Source organism: Agelaius tricolor, unplaced genomic scaffold (genome assembly GCF_023055355.1).
Source record: "Agelaius tricolor isolate 1412-34295 unplaced genomic scaffold, bAgeTri1.0.p SCAF_8, whole genome shotgun sequence".
Lineage (NCBI taxonomy): Eukaryota > Metazoa > Chordata > Aves > Passeriformes > Icteridae > Agelaius > Agelaius tricolor.
This window is the reverse complement of record NW_027269268.1, coordinates 3,410,501-3,430,446: the sequence shown is the minus strand read 5'-3', so window position 1 is coordinate 3,430,446 and position 19,946 is coordinate 3,410,501. Positions and strand designations below refer to the sequence as shown.

The following is a 19,946-nucleotide window of genomic DNA, read 5'->3' as shown; positions in this document are numbered from 1 at the left end:
TTTTTTTTTGTTGTTGTTGTGCATTTTGGTTGGTTTTCTTTCTAGATTATGAACAAAAATTTCAAGTTGGGGACTGTCATAATTTGTGATGTTTCATATGTAGATGCCCTCATGTCCTGCAGGTGGCAATATCTGATCAGATGGAAAAGCTATGTGAACCCCTTCCAAAATAAATATTGTTCTGTGTAGTCAAGAGACTATCTCTGTTTTGTAAGCTAGGGAATTGGCTTGGGAGTATGATGTGGAATCTTAATTGTTAAATATATTCCTCTTCTTTCAGCAGAAGTAGCAGTGTAAAAATAGTTGTTTATTTTCTGTTTGGGCATGATCACAAATAAATGGAAAACCTCCCCTTTCTGAGGTGTCTGTAAGCTTCTGGACTGCTATTCTCAAGGTAGGGGCTTTTTTTTTTGCTTTTTTTTTCTCCTTTCATTTTTGGTAGTGAAGGCAGTTACTTGGTTTCAGGAGCTGACTACAGACACATTCCTCACTAAAATCTTACAGGCAAATTAGCACCAATTTTATTCCTTAGAGATAACCTTGTAACTTTGGCTTTTGTCCATTGGTTTTTCTCAACCTTTATGATGAGTCATGATTGTGATTTTGGGTGAGACATACTTCTTTTGCTTAAAGCAGGTATTGGAAGAATACAGGCTATTTTTTTAGCCTGTACTTTTCTGTTTTTGTACTTTTCTGCAAACGTTTTGATGTGCTTGTCTTTGGGGAGATGATGTGCACTGTAAAGCCTGAAGAAGAGGGGTAAAAAATGAGGGGAGAGAGCAGTGAAGCCTGGGCGCAGGAAGGTTGAAGATGAGATGCCTGAGAGAGTTAATGAGAGGCACATATTAGACCAGTCAGATGCATTCCAAAGGAAGCAGATGTGATGGTCATGTCTGAGAAGGCAAAAGGTTTTAGTTTAATTGCAAATAACATGGCCTAGGTGTCTGTGATGAGTAGAAGGCAGAGATGGGGGTATGTAACACCTGAACACTGTGCAGTAAAAATAATTACAGAGCAGGTTGGAAGCAGTCTCCTTGGAGAGCTGTTCTCTTTGCTGCTTGCTTGGGCAGCCTTCAAGGGAATACCACATCTGCTGTTGGATGCAGTAGGAGGCTTTGGACCCTCTCCCTGTGACTGCTCATGTTGTGGTCTCTCCTCAATATCTCCATCAAACATCACAAGGGTTTTTCATGTCTTACCAGGAGAGTTTATTCTGCAGGAGCAGAAAGATGTGTGCTTCTTGTGCTTCTACTGGTGGTCTTGTATTGAAGCTTTGGTGTGGGGCAAACAGCTGAATCTTGTGGCACCCTCTACACACTGGGCTTGGTAAAACACACAGGGTTCTGTGCTGGGTTTGCTTTGTGGAGTTCCACTGAATGTAACAAAGCCATGGAAGGGAGTTGAGTCCACAGTATGTAAATGAATTCATCCTGCAAGAATTTTTAAGAACAAATGTTTTTTCATATGTGCGAGCAGCAAGTTGTGTGAGTGTTCTGCCTATGCTGATTTAAAAGTCACATCCCAAGACAAATCTGATCATCTGTTCTGTTGTTAATGTACCAAAGTAAGTAATTTGCACCTGAGGGTAAATGCTGTGCTTTTTATAGTATTTTACATCTGACAATTCATTGTCTTTCTCTTCTGTTTCAGGTGATGCTACAGTGACCATTACTCACAGATACACCCCAAAAGAGCAGCTCAAGATCCATACACAGCTTGCTGACATAGTAATAGTTGCTGCAGGTAATACTCGTTGGTGTTGATGCTCCAATTGCAGTATTTCAAACCTTCTGAAAAGAGGATTTTGCAGTCTGTGTCTGTGGCACTGGCTGTTTCACTGAATAATCAGTGCTTGCTGAGGGTGTTGCAGTAGGTAGGATTTATCACTGTAGGAAGGGCAAGTGATTTGGCTCTTTGTTCTTGCCCTTCACATTTGCAGACTCATAAACTCTTTCTTGTCACATGCGACACCTTTCCCTTAGGGAGACTTTGGTGTGAACTCAAGATTGGGAACCAGTCAGTGCATAGTTTATACAGGTGTAATTATGTAAATTAAAATATTCTCTGTGCCATGGAAAAATCATGAGTCATTTAAATTTTGACAGGAGGGTTTCTTTCAATCAGCTGGAGCCTGCATTCGTAAACCCACGGTATCATTCCATTGTTGTTAGAATTAAGGCCAACCTTGCCAAATTAACAGGAGGTTTGGGTAACCTATGTTAGTAATGGCTGGGGTTTTTTCTCTTTTACAATTATCATGTCAAGAGAAAGACAATGGTAATTGCCTAGAGGAAGGGGACTGAAAGAGCAGTGTCTGTACTCTTAAAGCAATGTAAACTGAAATACTTGGTGTTTAGCTAATCTTTCCCAAAGAAACAAGTGGAACTCTGCTTCTAAGCAGCTATTTTATTTGTTTACAGATATTTGAAGTAGAATTACAAAATAATTTTAAAAAATCAAATGACCCAACTTAGTATGATCCTGGTAAAATTCTGGGTCCCTTTGCAGCTCAGGGGTATCATCCTTCTCTTGTACTGTTTTCTTGGACTACAAGAGGATTGTCTTTCCTCTTTTCTGCTCCCTTTCCCCCTCTTTCTCATCCTGAAGACCCAAGACTTCCTTATGTATTTTCTAGATGAAGACAGGTACCTGTCTAAAACTTGTCACTTTGTGTTGAAGTGAGATGCCCTTGCCTTCAGGGTTTAACTTCACTGGCAGGCCAGGATCAAGAAATAACTTATTTATCCCACATCTAATTGTTAACTGTGGGCCTGACCAGAATTCACCACTGTGAATAAAAGACAGCAATGGTGTGCTAACTGGAAATAAACCAGTGACTTTTAATCCAAATTCACTGCTTCCAGTTTAGTCATTGCTTCTGATTTCTGTGCTGAACATGGTTTGTCATTGTTTATGCTTGGAGTTAAATGGTCCAGTAGCCATTCAGCCTTGTTTACCTTTCACATTATTTTCCTTCTATAATTTGTAACAGGAGCATGATACAACACTCATTACACAACTTGAGATATACTTGAAATGATGAAAAATCTTGGGGCTAGGTTGTGCAAACAGCACTCAGCCCTTCCCTGGTGTGTGCTCTGGGGAAAGTTGTGTTTTAGAAAGGTGGAATCACTCCAAGCTTCCTTTTGTTACATGAGAACTGTGCATGTTTTACCTCTGGGATCACGCACTCCCTGGAAAGGGGTGATCTGTTCAGTGAGTGTTACCTTTCTTGTGACTTACACCTTACCAGGTTGGAACAGCTGCTTTTACAGGCCACTGCAGAAGATGTGCAGAAGAAGAGAGCTTTTTTTGTGTGTGTCTGCATTGGAAGACCAAGGTTCCTTTTCCTGTGTGGTACTTTTACAAGAGCTATCTGCATCCTGGCTCCTGATTGGTGACTTGTTGCAGTGAGTCCCTTCTGATCAGATGCTCCACCTCTGAGTGCTTTCCTGTTCACTTGCATTCATGGTTTTGGTGGTACTTCAAATCAGGTGCTTCTTTTCTCTTACTCCTGAATGTAAGAAGATCTGGCTCTGTGTGCTCTCATTTGCCCCCAGGCTTGGGGCACCAATTTTCCTGATTATTTGGATTGTAACTATCCATGCAGTTGATTCCTTCTTATTCCTACTCAACTCCTTGCATCTTAAATTCCAACAGGCTGCTCTTGTCCAGCCTACCCCTCCCTAAAATTTCTTTCAATAGCACACAGCTTTTGGATTTCTAAGGCATTGTCTCCTGTTAAGCACACCTGACACTTTGTATCTCTCTGCAGGGGTTACCCCTCTTGGCCTGCATTCCCTGTCTGTACAGACATCTCATGGAGTCTGTTCTTTTTGCCATCAGCCCAGCCCCATGGCATCACTGTAAGTGCAGCTTTACCCAGCAGTGCTCCTAGAGCCTCCTCAGGACAGGCAAGGCTGTGATAGAAGCAGCAGGACTCTTGAGCCAGTCAGCTTGCTGCTCCTGCTCTCTGGGCTTTCCAGTCTGCTGAGAGAAACAGGGCTCATCTGCCTGCCACATTTGGAGGGAGGGATAAACAGGAAAAGTAGTGACTGTGTCAAATTCCGGATGAACTTCTGCTTGGACTGTCCCTCAGGACATGATCTGTGGTCTTCTTGTGTCAGAAGTGCTGGTTGATTAGACCTTTTATTCTGGTTAGCTTCCTTGGAAATTCTTGGTTCTTGCACCTAAACTCAGATTAGGTAGGGCCTTGTTTTTCCTTTGTTTAAAATGTGATTCATCATTTTCTGCAAAAATTGCCAATGAAAGATTTTTCCATATTCTTCAGTCAATGCATTTTAGGAAAACCTATCCTAATGTTTATCCCTTCCTACTTGGTATGTAAAGTAGGCTTAAGTAGCTAGATATGCTCATTTGGTTTGGGGGTTAGTTCATTTGTTGCTATTAAGTATTTGGCTTATTATCAAACGATTTTACAAAGTGTGTAACTGTGCAGCTTCCATTAATATACTTCCAGCCCTATCACACACAGATCATTTACCCCCATAAGGCTGAAGCATTATCCAATTACCAGCCAGGTTGCCATGGATTACATCAGAGGGGGATGAAGGAGATGCAGTCAGATGTTATCAAACAGGGTAGGAAAGAGTTTGAGATCTTGGCTTGCTCAACATGAGAAGCAGAGTTTCAAGCAAGTATCTTATGGGGGAGTGAGAAATGGAGAGCAAGGAGTGTTCTGGTACTGTCTGTATCCAAATGACTGTGTTAGTGCTTCAGCACTGCACATGGAGCCAGAGCCTTGTACACCAGCACTTTCCTCCAAAAAACTGCAGTTTCAACCTGTATGGATTTGGTTTCTTTTCCTTTTTGCCTTCTCCCCATCTGAGAGAAAGCTGCTTGATGGGGAGAGGGGAGTTCAGACTCCCTTTTTGGAGGTAGTCTAACATTGCTCTCAGAACAAAAAGCTGATGGAATTGCTCAAGAAGCAAGGTGAGTTGGAATTTCCAAACTAAATAGTCCCACTACTGAAAGTTGGAGGTTGCACGGTAGGGAAGAAATTCCTGACAGGAGCCATAAGGCCATGGATACATTTCATTAGCTGACTTTGAAGTGACCTTTTAGGTTTTCTGGGTCCCGACTGAAGTACATATTCGTGATGAGTATCAAAAGCTTCACATTTAAATGTGCTGGAGAAATATGGTGCATATGAAAAAAGATGAGGTGGTTTGTTGTGGCTCTTTCAGCTGGAATTTTTTAATAGCAAAATACTCCTACTCCAGGACCCCACACAGAGATGAAGAAGGCCATAATGTGTGCAGTGCCCAGGGTGGGCTTCCCAGGTCAAGTGCAGAAGTCTCCTGAATTGCTGTAAAGAGCAAGAAATGGTCTGTTGTCCCTGTGGAAGATCTGTGTTGTCTGCTGGGATTACTGTAACAATTCAAATTGCCTACTGGTTGAGTGTGTTTCTTGACCCAAAACCAATCCCATGGCACAACTTTTGGTGGGATGTTTTTTGTGGGTTTTCTTTCTCTTTTCTCTAGTAGTAGTTACAAACAGTGTGCAATTGAGGAATAGCTGTGTTCAGTGTGGAGTGTATCAAGAAATATTCAATGTTGTAGATTTCTATTTTGTGCATGCATAGCTGTGCATGCACACCCTTTGATATCATTCAAAAGTGATAACTTCAGATTGCCTGGCCAGGGTAGTGAAATATGTGTTTATGATTCCAGGTATCCCAAAGTTGATTACAGCTGATATGGTCAAAGAAGGTGCAGCTGTGATTGACGTAGGCATCAACCATATCCATGATCCTCTTACAGGAAAAACCAAATTAGTTGGGGATGTGGACTTTGAAGGTTAGTGAAACACTCTTTATACAAATCCATTGGATAAATATATTGAAGTTCATGGCATTCACTCATGGTAAGTTTTTGGACTAGGTAGTGTCTCAAATGAGACTGTTTTCAGTTTTTTGTGTTTACTTAAATAAGAACACAAATCTATCTGCTATTAAATTGTTTGTTAGTTAGGAGACAAAGTGTCATTTTTAATTACAGGTACCAGCAACCCCTAAGAGACACAGATGAGCTCTTTGGCAGTGGTGTAGAAGGTGCTTGTGTCCAGTTCCTTTAATCTTTTGAGTTTGTGGAATGTTTGAAAAGTAATCAATGAAAACAATTTCTGCTCTTTCTCAAGCATAGGGTCTCCTGCTGTTCATAGCAACTATTATTAAACCACAGCTTCTCAAAGCCTCCTTTTGTTCTCCTCCTCTACACTTGTCTGTGAAAATTATAACTTGGCTTTAGAAATATGCTTTATGCTAAAGTTTAATGTGGGCTCATCTAAAGTGCGTAATATCTTGGTCCAGGCAAGCCTAACAGATAAAAATTGTTGTTATATATTGATCTTTTTATGTTTAACTTGTTGCAGAGCAAGTTCACAATGTAACTTGATTAAATATCTCTGCTCTGGAGGAGCTCCAGACTGGAATAGCAGGATTGTTGCACTTATTGGCAGGGTTGAGTGTGGGAAGCTTAGACAGCATTTACCCACATTATTAATGGTTCTCAACAGTTCCTTGTTTTGATAAGTATGAAAATCACCCACAGGTTTTTTTTCCACAGTTATTAACATCTTGGCTGGCATAATGTTTCAAAGCTTAATTATATTCAGAATGGTTTTAGCCAGCTGTGTGTATTTCTAATTACATCACTCCCTTAGTTCCCTGCTGGTTTTATTCATCATGCATGTTACCTGTCTGTTGAAGTCTGTGAAATTACCTGCATGAGTATAGCTGAGCGACTGTCTTGGAATGTGTTTGGAAATGTGTAACTGGATGTGTGCAACAGAGCTCCAGGAAAAATCTTTTGGAGGACAGCTTGAAAAAAATTTTTTTCCCCCTTATCCTGCCTGGATTTCTGGTATCACAAAGAAAAGGTTCTATTTTCTGTTTTCAGAGCTGAACTAAAGTACAGAGAATTTTGAGGTGTTTGGTTAGCTTTAGCAGGTAGGGGAGGAAAAATGCTGTAACTTGGACAGTGTTTCATGTTAACCTGCATCCTTCTTGTTTATTTCTCTTCAAACACGGGACCTTGTGCCTGCAATAAAGGTGTAGATTCAGTGGCAAGGCCATGATTCAGAGTTTCAGCAATGCCCTGTATCTGTCTCGTCATGTCTGCTGTGGGTTGTTCTCGAGATTTCACCTGGGGGGAGGGAAGATCCAAAAAAGAGGGAGGAACTTTAGCTTGGATTATGCCACTGCAGTTACAAGTAGCATTTCTCTGTGCATTGCCAAAGGGAAGCTGTTGTTGGTTCATTGGTATCGGTGAAAGTTTCACTGAATCTTTAACAACAACAAAAAATATCCCAGTGTATACAGTTCTGAAGACGAGCAAGTAAACCACCCCTTGGCAAGTACTTGATCTGGCAGTTAGGAAATGGAACAAGCCAGCAAGTTTGTGTAGCAAATAATTTTATCCTTTTCCCCCATTTAATCACTTGGCTGAATCTCTATTTAAGCTTGAGTGAAAATGGGTTTTGCAGGTTGAGGCCAGGCACATAAATGGCTGGCTTGATATGTGGCACCTGTGTAACATCACATAGCCCACCAGTATCTATTGTCTCTTCATCCACTTCTTTAGGAGAAAAATCCAGCAGTGGAGAGTGAGAAAGGTTTAAGTGGGCAATCAGAGTTCAAATTTCATTTACAAAAAATAGATGGAAGTGTCTTCCTTCACCAGGTCATCTGGCTGAAATGTTCCTGTAGTGGAAATTAATTTTATTAGGTGGGTGGAAGGTGTTTTGATTCAGTTGCTTATCTTGCCAGTACTTGGATCCCATCTTCTAATCTCTGCAAGGTAGGTGAGAGAGTTGAAGTTATTTATATCTCTTTAACAACAAAAGGGATGAATTTAGTTTCTTTTTTATGTCTTTCATTGTTAAATTCAGTGTACACATTTGTGAAATTAATGGAATGTCTTTAGTGAACAGTATTTGTGATTTCCCATTTCCCCACATGTCCTCTTTATTTTGACACTCCAAACTGTGTGCACATCAAAAACCAGTAGTTGTTTGGTCCAGAATAGTTTACTGTGCAGTTCCCAGGTATCTAAAAGAGCAAGAAAGGAGAACACTGTGCATGTGGAGGTCAGCTGCAAAGCACTGAGATATCCAGCCTGATACTGCAGGGATAAATGGCACTGCATGTGCTACTCTTCATGTAAAACCACCACAGCACATGGAGAATCCCTGCTTATGTTAAGAATTCTATCCTCCGGGTAGTGGCTGTCCTGCCTTCTGGAGGCATCAGGAGGAAGAGTGAAGTTCCACGAAGGAGGAGAAGCAGTGGCATCCCTGTGTGATCCCCAGCACCATTTTACCTGCTTTTGGGGCAGCAAGTTTCAGTGACAGAAAGGGAGATCTGTTTCTCTGAGCAGCCTAGTGCATGTGTGGGTGCACTTGGCCCTGTTTTATACACTTTTGTTGCCACAACTATAATGCCAAGGGAGGAGGAGGGCTACAAGGACCAGGAACATGAAATAAAGCAACAACTTACCCAGAAGATTTAGCTGAAATAGCTCTTTTGATTGGAGCATCATTTCCAGGAGTAACTGGTAGAGCAGGCTAGTAACACGCCGCAGTAGTGGTTCACCTTTGCAGGTGGAACTGGAAATACCAATGAAACCAAAGTTGCTTGTATTTCTTTACAATTCCTTCCAGATTTTTGGCAAACAGCAGTGCTAATTGTTCGGTCTTGATTAGATGCCTATGTAGAAAAGGTATCCTTTGTGTGAGATTTTTGTTAGGTGGTATAGTTGTGATGTGAGTGGAGGGCTTTGCACATGAGAACTGTTCTTTCTGACTGGACAGTGTGAAAGAGATTGTGGAGAATTGGTGCCACCATGAGCAGGGAGGGATTGCCAGCACTCAAGAGCAGAAGAGAGAGCTCCAACAAGTGATTGATGTGGTCTGAGGTGATGGGTGTATATTATGCATTTTCTCTGAATGGGATTACCCACCACAGTCTTCAAATCCAATTAATTAGTGGAAGTGGTGGTCCTTCAGGTGTGTCTTGCCAGCAGTGTGCAGGAAGCCTGGCCTCTGTGACAGCCACTGCATCTGATGGTGTTTGCTGCCTCTCCGCGTTCATTGCGGTACCTGCCTGGCTATAGGCTGCTCCTCACTCCTTGAATCTTTTCCAAACTAGCTCCCTGTGCAGCTTTCCCAAACAGTCATCATGGAAACAGAATGTGCATGGTTCCAGGTGCTTTTGCTATAACTTTAGTTAGTTCCTTTTGCAGTTGATTTCAAAGGTCTGGCATTTATTTGCCATGGTGAAGAGCCCAGTCTGTGTGATCAGGTCACCACATTGCTGCCCTGCAGACCTTAAGGGAACCATTGCCTGTTGTGCTCCATGACTGCAAGGAATGAATCAGAAGGTTGGTGTTAGGCTATGATAGAAGCCAGAGGGCTGCTGGCTAACGGGGGTCAGTGAGCTGCTGCATGTCCTGTCAAGTTTCTCCTGCACAGAAGAGGGTCTTGTTCAGCAGTGTCACTGATACACACTGTTGGAATTACAGCACTGCACCAGAATTCCTTAGTTTTCCTTTATATTGCAGTTAAAATAGCTACAATTAGAGAAACAAGGATGAGAAAAAGAAGGTACTCTGAGAAATGGGGTAGATGCTTGCTGGTTGGTATCCCACAGTGCGTAGTGAGAAGAATCCCAGAACGTGTGGAGCAGAACATAGGATATCTAGTGTGGCTGCTGAGCACATGATTTCACACTTGGGCAGTGCTGCAGGGATCTGGTGTAGCTTTACGGGGACTCGTAAAGCTGTGTGGAAACAGTGCTTAGGCAGGAATTACTCTGCATCACTTAATGCAGATGCACAGGACCCAGAACTGCCTTCAGGTTGAGACTTGCCATTGGTTTGTGTGATTAACCCTATTAGGTGTCTGATGTCCTCAGCTTTAAAGGAACCTAGGAATGAAGGGCTGTCTCCAAAGCAGTGGATCCTGTTTTTCAAGGAAACAATCTACATTTCATTTCTTCTGAAGAATCAAAGGAAGATTTTGAGGTTCTACAGAAGCTGCAAAATAGCAGCTCCTCCCCCATAGCTGTCTGATTTGCATTTTCCAGATTGTCAGGGGAAGGCCTGGGAGACCAGGGCCCATCTGGAGAAAGCAGGAGAAAAGCTGTGGACTTTTTTACATTGAAGTAACTGAAAGTTACCTCATTCCTGAGAAGCAGAAGCAGGACCTGATGGAACTGACAGCACACAAGCTCACCTGCCTACATGAGATCAGACACACATTTATGTGGTGTCTGAGAACTGTGCTTGGGCCTATTTCACTTGACCAGGAAAAGTCTATTGACGTTTTTGAGGCCAAGCTATCTTCCCCCTTTGGTCTCTGGCATTCATCTTGGAAAATTGCACTCACCATATCTGTATTTACTCTTACCAATGGAAACTTACCAGATGGCAATTTCCCCAGCACAGACACCTGTTGTGTGTTCAAAAATCTGGATCAGCTCTTGTGCATAAGCTATCTGGGTGGTTTTATGCTAACTGACAAGAAATTTGGCTTCTGCCACACCTCTCCACAGGGATTTCCATAATGGTATAATATGGGCAGAGGAATTCCCCAACAACTTGGGAAAACAGTGCACTGTGTGTTTCTGCTGGGTAGGGTTACTAACACCACAGGCAATGCATGCTGTACCTGACAGTGACCTGACAGGCATTGAAAGCCTTTCTTGAGGAAAGACAAGGTCTGGTTGTGGGTTGTCCTCTTTGTAGGTAAGGTGGGAGTAGTTTGAATAACACCACAAAAAGAGGTAGGTAACATTGCAATGAAAGCCATCATATTTCGGTTTAAAGTGCCTACAGTACTTTCTGTGTGAATGGCTGTGTTTTCTTCAGATGTGGGTACATTTCAATAATTATGACATTAATCTGAGAATTCATAGTAACTGTATTAACTCTAAGCACCATTCTGAAATGGTAGGTACTTCAAAATAGTATGACTGTTAAAAAGGTTAATTGTTTGTGTGTGAGAATATTGAGAAGTAACTGTCATATGACATCTTAATTAAATTTGTTAAATTTTACATCTGAAGAAAAACCACATTGTAGCCTGATTTCCTTTCCATATATTTTAAGAGTATATCTGATGGTGCCAGTCAACAGGGTAATTAAAACCCTCCTGGTTGTATTTACCAGCTCTCCTCAATGAGGGTTGAACTTCTGTTCTTTAGTTCAGTGAGATATTTGCTGTTAACTTCTCAAATGCTCTTATGAGTTCCCTGCCATGGGGGAGGTTCAGACAGCATTTTATTAATTTCATTTATGTCTGGCTCCTCAAATCTAGTGAATATCATTTCCCAAAACCCCCAGTGTCCAGTTTTTCAAATTCTTTTGTAATTTCTTTTCTTGAGACCTTATTCTTGACAGTTAAGCACCACACAGATTCCAGAGATTCAAGATAAATACACTAAAAGCAGTAGCAAGTGATCTTGTTTGTTTCAAAGCCAGGTGCCTAGTTTTCAGTCTCTTAATCTCTTCTGATAGGCAGGCAGAGTCTGCTCTGTAGGGACTTCAGTGAAATTGAATGTGTTTCTGTCAGTTATGCTTGCTTAGGTGTCTCCTGTGTGTGAGGCTTTGAAAAAGCAAAGCTTCTGTAAGTGGGGAATGATTTACCAAGAACTTATTACTAAGCAAGCCAAAAAAGCCCCAAACTAACAAACAAAAAACCTCTCATGCTGGTGCCCTAAAAAAACCCTGACTCTCAGTATTAACAAGGTGAGTTCCTACAAAGTTGAGCAGAATTCCTTTGCCAACACCCTGTAATTCTGATCCATGGCATTTTGCACAGTAGATAAGAAGATCAAGCCAGGATTTATTGCTGTGTTGTATGAATTCCTCATACAAACAGGTTAACTTAAATGCACTCAAAGTGTACACTGAATTTGACTAGTCTAACATGGCTAATGGTTGGAGCTACTTCAGTAAGATTTTCCTTTGTGATACTTCACAGAGAACCTGCCCCTTTGCATCCTGGTTTAACCTAGGCACCCTAGTAAAACTGATCTTAAAAAATAAGTCTTTGCTGGAGGAACTGGGTGTTTATGGCTGAAATTGCAGTGGAAATTCTGCTGCTAGAATTGTTTTTTTTTTTCTTGAAGAAAACTCTTGTCCTTATCTATAGTGTGAATCAGAAAAACAAATCAAAGAGAAAATTGTACTCTCTCCCTCTCCAGTTTTAAGTTTCTTTCTATGATCTCAGGGTGTCTTTATAGCTTGTGGTATAGGAGAACAGATTATGGGACAGAGGGAGTGGGGCTGTGGCTGAGCCTCATCTCTAATGGGGTGCAGCTGTGTAAAACAGGTGAACATTGTTAAAGGAAAATGAGCAGGAAATGCTGAGATGCACTGACCAATCACAAAGGAGTAAAAGGCCACACAGGCGTTGTGCATGTGAGAAGCAGGGTAGAAAAGGTTGTACTAGGGAGTTTAAAAATGCTGATGCTTGAAACCATTTGTGGTGTTGGTTGTGTGTCCTCTGTCACGTGGGGGACAGAGGCTGACTAGGTGACTTGGCTGCTGCTGGTCTGCTGTGGATGGCAGTAGTTCCAGCAACCTCCTGCTCTGTGTGCTGCTCCTCAGGAACATAGAGTTGGGGGGATCACCTCCTTACCTACAGAATGGCATCCCCAGCTTCCATAGCTCTGGATATTGGAGGTGCAGTGTCCCAGCTGACAGATGGGGGTGATGCACATCCACATCCATGCTGCTCTCCTGGGCTCATCCTGACTTCTTGTCACACAGATGTTCCTGGGACAGCTGGTCAGCTGTGTCACAGGGGCAGAAATTGCCCCTTACCAAAAGAATTCCTTGGGATTAACCTTCCATCTGTCTGAGCACAGGCTGTGTGAGTGCCTGCGCTGCCATGGGGAGAGGGCAAGGTGCTGCAGGGAGATCAGCTGGAACAGGTTGTGCAGCCCTGACCCAGAACTAGCCCTGGGTGATACATTCACATTAGGAGAAGAACCTCGCAGCCCCAGTGCTGGCCATGTTCCATCCCTGCCCTGGCTGCAGTCAGGCTTCTGCCCTGGCTGATCCCTTCCCTGAAGTACCTGCCAGTCACAGCCCTTCCTGCATATGGGGGAAAAAAGGTTTGGAAATGCTCTTAGTCAATGCCTTTTTCTCTTTTCTCTTAGAAGTGAAGAAGAAGGCTGCCTTTATCACTCCGGTGCCAGGAGGGGTAGGACCTATGACTGTTGCAATGCTTCTGAAGAACACACTCCTGGTCGCTAAAAAGCTCATTTATTAGAGCAAATGGGTTACCTTGGAAGAAGAATCCGGGTTGTTCTATTTATTGATACACAAAACACTTATTTTTTACTATAAATATATTTATTTCTACCTTGTATTTATTTTTTCATGTCAGGTATGTTAAATCTGATGGTTTATAAAATGTTCAGATACTTTGTCTTTCCTCCTACTGACTTATTGTGAGCAAAATTGACTTGGAGAATGCAGCCTACACAGGTATGTTGGCGGTAGTGGCCAATTATGTCTTTGAGAATGAAGAATGAAGCATAAATTACAATTTCACCTATGTATTGGGGCAGTTATTAAGGACTTGTAAACACTTGGGACCTGTTCAAACAATATAAAAACTAAGACATGCTAAATATCTTTCAAATCCGTGGTTTGGGTTCTGAGGTCACTAAGCACTCTGGATGTAGTTCAGGGTCTTTAAATACTTTTTTTGAACAAGTAGAGCCAGCAGTGGCCAGGCAGTAATGTTGACATGAATACAAATGTTCAGTAAATGTTTTAAAAGAGTCAAGCTTGAATGCTGGTGAAATTCTCACTTGAAACATCTGCAAGAGGTAAGCATGAATAAGTAGCTAGAATTGAGACTGGAGTTATTTTTTTCCATGTCTGGGCAAATTGCTTTGGTGCTTAATACTGCCATCTCATAAAAACCCCTCAAACCTGACCAGTTGATTGGGCTGAATTTGATTGAAATTGAATGGAATGGTATTGGAATTGATTGGAATTGAATGGACCATAGTTAAAACTACTCTACATGTACAACATATATAGTGCAGCTGGAGATCAAGAGGAGGAGAAAACCAAAGCTTTATCCCTCATGAAATATTTGTGTTAGAACTTTAAGCCATTTAATTATTCTCTTATTTTTCAAAACTGTGTAAAGAGGGCTTTTTTTAATCCATGTTGTAAGCCTTGCCTTCAATGGCCACAGTATTTTGCTGCTTAGAGAAGAGCACATGGGATGAGATCAGTGTGCCTCTATTCCCAAAGCTGTTTCTTGGATGGGTCTAGAACAGTTACTGCTGAGATGCCAGTTCAGCTGAGTGTGTGCACAGTGACATTCCCACTGAAGGCACTGGGTAGACAGTTAGGACCTCTACATCTTTATATCAGCACCAGGATTACTGATTTATTTTCATCAGGAGCCATAGGTGTTTGCTATTGGGCTATAGTTAACTTGGAAGGGGAAGGAAAAAGACTGGTTTAGTTCCCTTGTTGTTAAAGGGGAAAATGCCTTTACTGTGATAAGTCAAGGTGGAGCATCCTTTCCATGCTGACTGTTCTTGTGATGGATTTTGAGTTTGCTCTAGCACGGTGTTTGCAGAAGTTTGACAGGATTATTGCTAAGTATACAGTGCCAATGGTGCAGATGCTTGTCTTTTTAAATGTAGGTGGTAATATAAATTTATGTGGTAATCTAAGTGGTAGGAGGATGAATGCACCTATGGAGACTGTACTTGGACTCATCAACCCATGACTGAAAGATGGAATAAAACTTATTTGCTGTTACCTTGGTCTTGCTAGAGGGTGTTGATGTGGTTTGGGGCGTGGTTGTGTTCTTCCTTTGTTTATTGTGTGTTCAGTCATTGCTGTGTCCATCTGTTTGCACTGCTGTTTGTTTTCTTTGGTTTAACTGTGATCATCTCTGTAATTTTTGGCAGAGTAGCCATTTAAGGCACTGTGCCTGTGTTCCTTGAGCGAGCCTGCCTGTGTCATGCCCTCCAAGCAGGTCACTGTGCATGGCAAGTCTTTCCCTTGATCCTGTGGGAGCTGGGTTAGCATTACAGCACAGCCTCTGGGGCCCGGGCTTGGCTCCACTACATGCTGTCTGTGGAGCTGCTGGAGGCTTCCATGAGAGTGCTCTCTGCTGGGAGAACATCCAGAAGGAGTATCCAGAGGGAAGGGCCCATTAGACAACCCAGAAAGCAGGCTGGTGTGCCTGACCTGGTCAAGGTTTGTCCAAGGGCAAATGCCCTGTGGCAGACAGAGGACAGCCTTGCCCACTGCAGCCTTGTCCCAGGCCTACCGCACCTGCTGTGCTGCCTCATGACAAAGCCTGCCCTCTGATTCAGGCCAGATTAAACTGCCATTGTGCAGCTGAGTGTTGAAAGCAAGGCTCACCAACCTCATCCCTGCTTGGGACTGATAGCAGAGGTTATCTGGGTAGGCATAAACACTCCTGTCCATCCAGGAAGTGTGCAAGTTGCACTCAATCAGTGTGCAGGCATGCAGTAATTCAGGATAGTAAAGGAAGGGAAAAGCCTCCTGGAATGCAGTCCATGAGCAGGAAAAGGCAATAATTAAAATATGCATAACTAGCTTGTGTTTTTCCCTGAACACATGAAGTGGTTGGATGTAGTCCTATAGATCACTGAGGAGAATGCCATGGAGAGGGAGGATGTGAGCTGATTGGAGTTACCAAGGCACTTATTAAAAGGCTTTGGGTTTTAAAATCTAAAAATTGTGCAATGTTTTTGTTGATTGGAGCTCACAGTTGAGGAAGTGAGAGTTGTTGCTGAGGTGAGCTATGTACCTCTCCTTTGGTCAGTCAGGTTGTTGATGTCTCAGTGTGTTACTGAACTGGGATTTTCCAATTAACTGCTCTAGTCTGGGCACATCAGTACCCTTCAGAGAGACCGGTCCTGCTTGTTCCAAGCTGCCTGTGACCAAGGAAGCTGGACAGTGTTTGGAGTTGTGGAGAGTGGTTTAGTATGAGAAGCATGTTTGACAGGTCTGTTCTAGAGACCCTGCAAACACTATGTAACAAGTATGAGTGTTTGCATTAAGCATAGTCACTTCTTGGAGAGGCAGAGATGGGCTTTTTTGGCAGAAATGAAGGGATCTGCTGCTGTAGGAGGCAGCAGTTTACCTGCTCTTTCAGCCTGTGTTTTGTCACTGCTTGTGCCTGGCCAGGTCTGGACTTGTGCCCTGCAGCTCTAGCCAGCAATCCCAGGCCTGCCACCGGCCAGTGGGCTGCCTGGCTTCCCGGGCTGTGCACGGCCAGGCTGAGTGGAAAGTGATTAGCACAGCCCTCAGGCTTGCAGGGCCTGGGATCAAAGGCCTCCCGCTGGCAGCCACTGATGGAGAACACCATCCATTATCTTTGTGCCTGATCGCTTCCTAATCTCGGCACTAGCTGTTCCCGCAGTTCCTCTTCTGGATGGCAGGGACTGAGAGATGGGAGGACCAGGGGAGGAACATTAGCAGAGCAGGGACTGATGTCTACACTTGAACTCCAGTGTAGCATCCTGAGGGTGAATATCCTTCTGGAAGTAATACAAGACCTACATTGTGAGGAGAAAAAAACACTACACTTTCAGTCGTGTTTTGTTTGGCTCACCTTTGTTTGGCTGGTTTTTTTGTTCTTCTGCACTGTCAAATTCTGGGTCTTGCTCTAAAACTGCACCTTTATGCCCACAGGTAATAGGAAACCAGGGTTTCAAAAGAAAACCTGATGCCATTGCTAGATAATAGCAGTTTCCTAAATAAATGTGTGGTTGCCCCGGGGGTTAGGTTGTTACCAGATGCACCTTTTCTTGATTGGTGAGAACAGGAGATGACGCTTCCTGGAGTATAAGTGCAAGAGAAAACACGGGAGCACAGATAAGCACAGCAAGCAAGCCACCTGGAAAGAAGACCTGAGAAGGTGTTAAAGTAGCTGCCATGGCGTTTGGAATGCTAATCTATATTTTGCTGAAAGGTAGGTTTGGAAGAGGCTTTTCTGTGTTGTGAGGTGCCAGGGTTTGTTAAACAGAAACAAAGCCTTTCTCCTTCTGAGATAGGCAGTGGGGTGGGAGGTGTGCAGAGATGTAGGGAGCAGAGCTACTTCAGCCGTTTGAAACCTGGATGAAATTTTAACTGATGGGGTGTAATTTAGACTCTGAAAATAAACCTCTTAAACTGGTAAATAGGTGTAAGGTTGTACTATGCTACATGTATCTATGCTGTAAATTGTGCAGGATAATAGAATGGAGAACAGAATGGATTTGTATTTTGGGACGTTCACAAGCCATTGTTGTCCCACAATCATAATTACACTGTGTTAAAAGGAAGTTTGAGGCAAGAGTGTTTTAAGTGAATTGTTACTGTATTGCTGCCTTCTCTGGGGTTTGTTTGAAGTGCGTTTTGTATGAAGTGCTTTCTGGGTGAAATGAACCTTGAATAGATACACTGAGTTTTCTGTTCCAGTAAGCATCTATTTGCATTACACAGCAATGGGGGCACTGAGTGAAGAGTCCACTATTACTGCTTCATCCCTGAGCACAGACTTAAGGATTAATTGGACAAAAAACAACGCTGAAGGTATTGGTTTTTTGTTCTGTTTGTCTCTGTTAATCTGTCAACTGGGGGAAAAACCCAACCAACAAAATAAAACTTCCACCAAAATCTGTGATGCTCCATCCCTTGGACACTGTGGGATTTGTGAGACAAGCTGATTTCTTCATGGAGTCCTTGAAGCCTCTCTGGAGTAAGGGCTGCCACCCAGCTGGGATAGGCTCAGCAATGAGCAGCTGAAGGATCATTGAACTCAAGTTTAGTCATGATTTGAAGGATACATTTTAAGGCTGATGTCCAATTTCTGTTACTTTCACCTGGTGCTTGGTTTCTGTCTGTGCTCAGCACGCACCTCAGTGTGTAGAAGTGAGAAGGAACAGGCACAACGTCAAACAATGCCTGTCATGAGTTGTTACTCACTAGTTTCTGTCTTTGTTGCAGTTTTGCTTTTGGCTGTCTGGGCTTTCACAGCTCTCATCTGAGTGGTGGCTCTCTCTCTTCTTCCTTTCTCTTTCCTGACTGAAATGTGAACTCAGGCTCTTTTACCTGCCAACCTCTGAGAGCAGAGCTGTGTTTATCCTGCCAGCTGCATTGATGTTACCTGAGATGGTGGTGATGTCATTGCTTTCAGAGAGTTGTGCCATCTGGGAATGAGGTTTTGGCAGGTCAGTAGAGAGGAATCTAACTGTGATACTTTTTAGTGTCTCTGTACTTTGAAAGGTGTATAAACCTACATACAAATAATCTTCTGTCAATTCTAAGTCATCACAGGATGTCTTCCAAGCCTTTTTTAGTAGCTCCATAAGCTTTTTATTTTCTCATAACAAGTCCAGCTGTTTTGTTTTCATTTCTGATCTCTTGTAGTAGCAGAGTGTTACATATGCATTCATCCACACACATACTGTATGTGTGGGCTCCTTATATATATACACATAAAATACGTATACATACGCGTGTATGCATGTGAAATCGGTAAGGTGTTGGTTTTTGACTGCAGTACTTTGGTTTATCAGTGCAGCACTGTGGTCTGGTTTAGTCTGTGACATGGTTCTTGCTGAGCTGCATACAGCAAACAGGAGGATAATGAAGTGGAAATACCCTGTGGCTTGTTAAGTGCCCTGTTAGTGTTGTTTCTAGAAAGCAGGAGCATTGGGTCATGTTTCAACAAAGAGGAGGCTTATTTACAGGGTCACAGCCATGTCTGCAGTAGTCTGTGAACCTTTGTGGCAGCTGGAGCTGTGGTAGTCAACTGGACGCCAGCATTTTCCTTTAAGAGAATTCCACTCAAAGGTAGTAAAGGAGGCCCTGGAGCTGGGACTGAGCCCTTCCCTGCCTCCTCTTTCCCACTGCCTTTCCTCCCTGATGCACCATACTTGTGGACTGAGCTGTCATGGTCTTACTGGCTGATCCTTTTGTTGCCAGTCTGTTAGTTTTGGCAAGCCCAGGCTTCCAAGTACCTGTAACCCTGATTTCATGTCAGATCTTGCCAGGTGTATCTATTTGAATGACTCAGTTGCAGGCAGCTGTCAAGTGCTTACATGGCATGTTTCTCTCTCCTCATGTGACATGAAAGGGCACATGGACGTGTTTATTCAACAGCTTGTTTAGTATCTAGGCGGGCAGTATGATAGGAATTAACATAATGCTCTGGGGCAGGCTAGGAAATCATCCTTTTTGTTTTTGAGACTCATTCTTTCAGAGGTAATTTGTACTTTTGCAATGTCAAAATAATTAGCTCACGGAATTTTTGTGTGTAGACTTAATAGCTGATGTTACCCACAAGCTGTTCCTCCTGACAGCGAAGAAGGAATGTGCTGGTCTGTCTCAAGTGCTTTCTAGGCAGGCTGCTGCTCCGGGCTGACCTGGGTTTCTAATGACACTGGCACTCAGGGAAAGGGGTTCCTGTGCCTGTGCAAAGCCAGGTTTCCTGCAGGTGTGGGTAGGTGGAAGTCTGCCACCTCTCGGCAGAGCTGGCATGAGCAAGGAGAGATTTTGGGATGTGGCAATCCATCTGGTCGAAGTTGGGGTAGAGGTGGCTGGGGATTTTGTGCCTCTGGGGTGTGAATTTGTACCTTCCTCATGTTTATTTTCTTTCTTCCCCTCGTGGAAGAGATGGAAATGAAAAACTAAACCTGTGCAATAGACACCTTCTCAGGGCCTAGCAGGAGAGCAGTACTTTGGGCAGTGGGAAATGCTGGCTGAAGTCTCCCATTGAAAGATATTTTTAGTGATTTTTTCCAGTGCACTTTGTGCTGAAATGGTGATTCAAAACAGTTGGTGCCTGAGTGTTTGAGGAGGCTCCTGGGAAAAGTGTGCACTTGCCATTGTCTGTTTTCTGAAACTCTTCCCTGCAGAGCTTAG

At 43.0% G+C, this 19,946-nt stretch overlaps 1 protein-coding gene across 6 annotated transcripts in view; it reads left to right on the top strand.

Annotated features, from left to right (window-relative positions):
* The window catches only part of LOC139592038 (bifunctional methylenetetrahydrofolate dehydrogenase/cyclohydrolase 2, mitochondrial-like), a 58,554-nt gene that overhangs the window by 10,510 nt on the left and 28,098 nt on the right, over positions 1–19,946 (top strand). For 2 of the 6 annotated variants that reach the window (XR_011679858.1, XM_071431389.1), the window contains exons 6-7: positions 1,651–1,743; positions 5,694–5,819. Coding sequence is in view for 2 of the 6 variants with exons in the window: in XM_071431389.1 (XP_071287490.1) it covers positions 1,651–1,743; positions 5,694–5,819 (219 nt within the window). In the remaining 4 variants the exon portion in view is untranslated. Of the gene's footprint in view, positions 1–1,650; positions 1,744–5,693; positions 5,820–13,186; positions 14,820–16,863; positions 17,011–17,498; positions 17,613–18,026; positions 18,251–19,946 lie in introns of those variants that run through there. The other 4 variants (XR_011679859.1, XR_011679861.1, XR_011679860.1 and 1 more) reach the window with 4 other exon arrangements.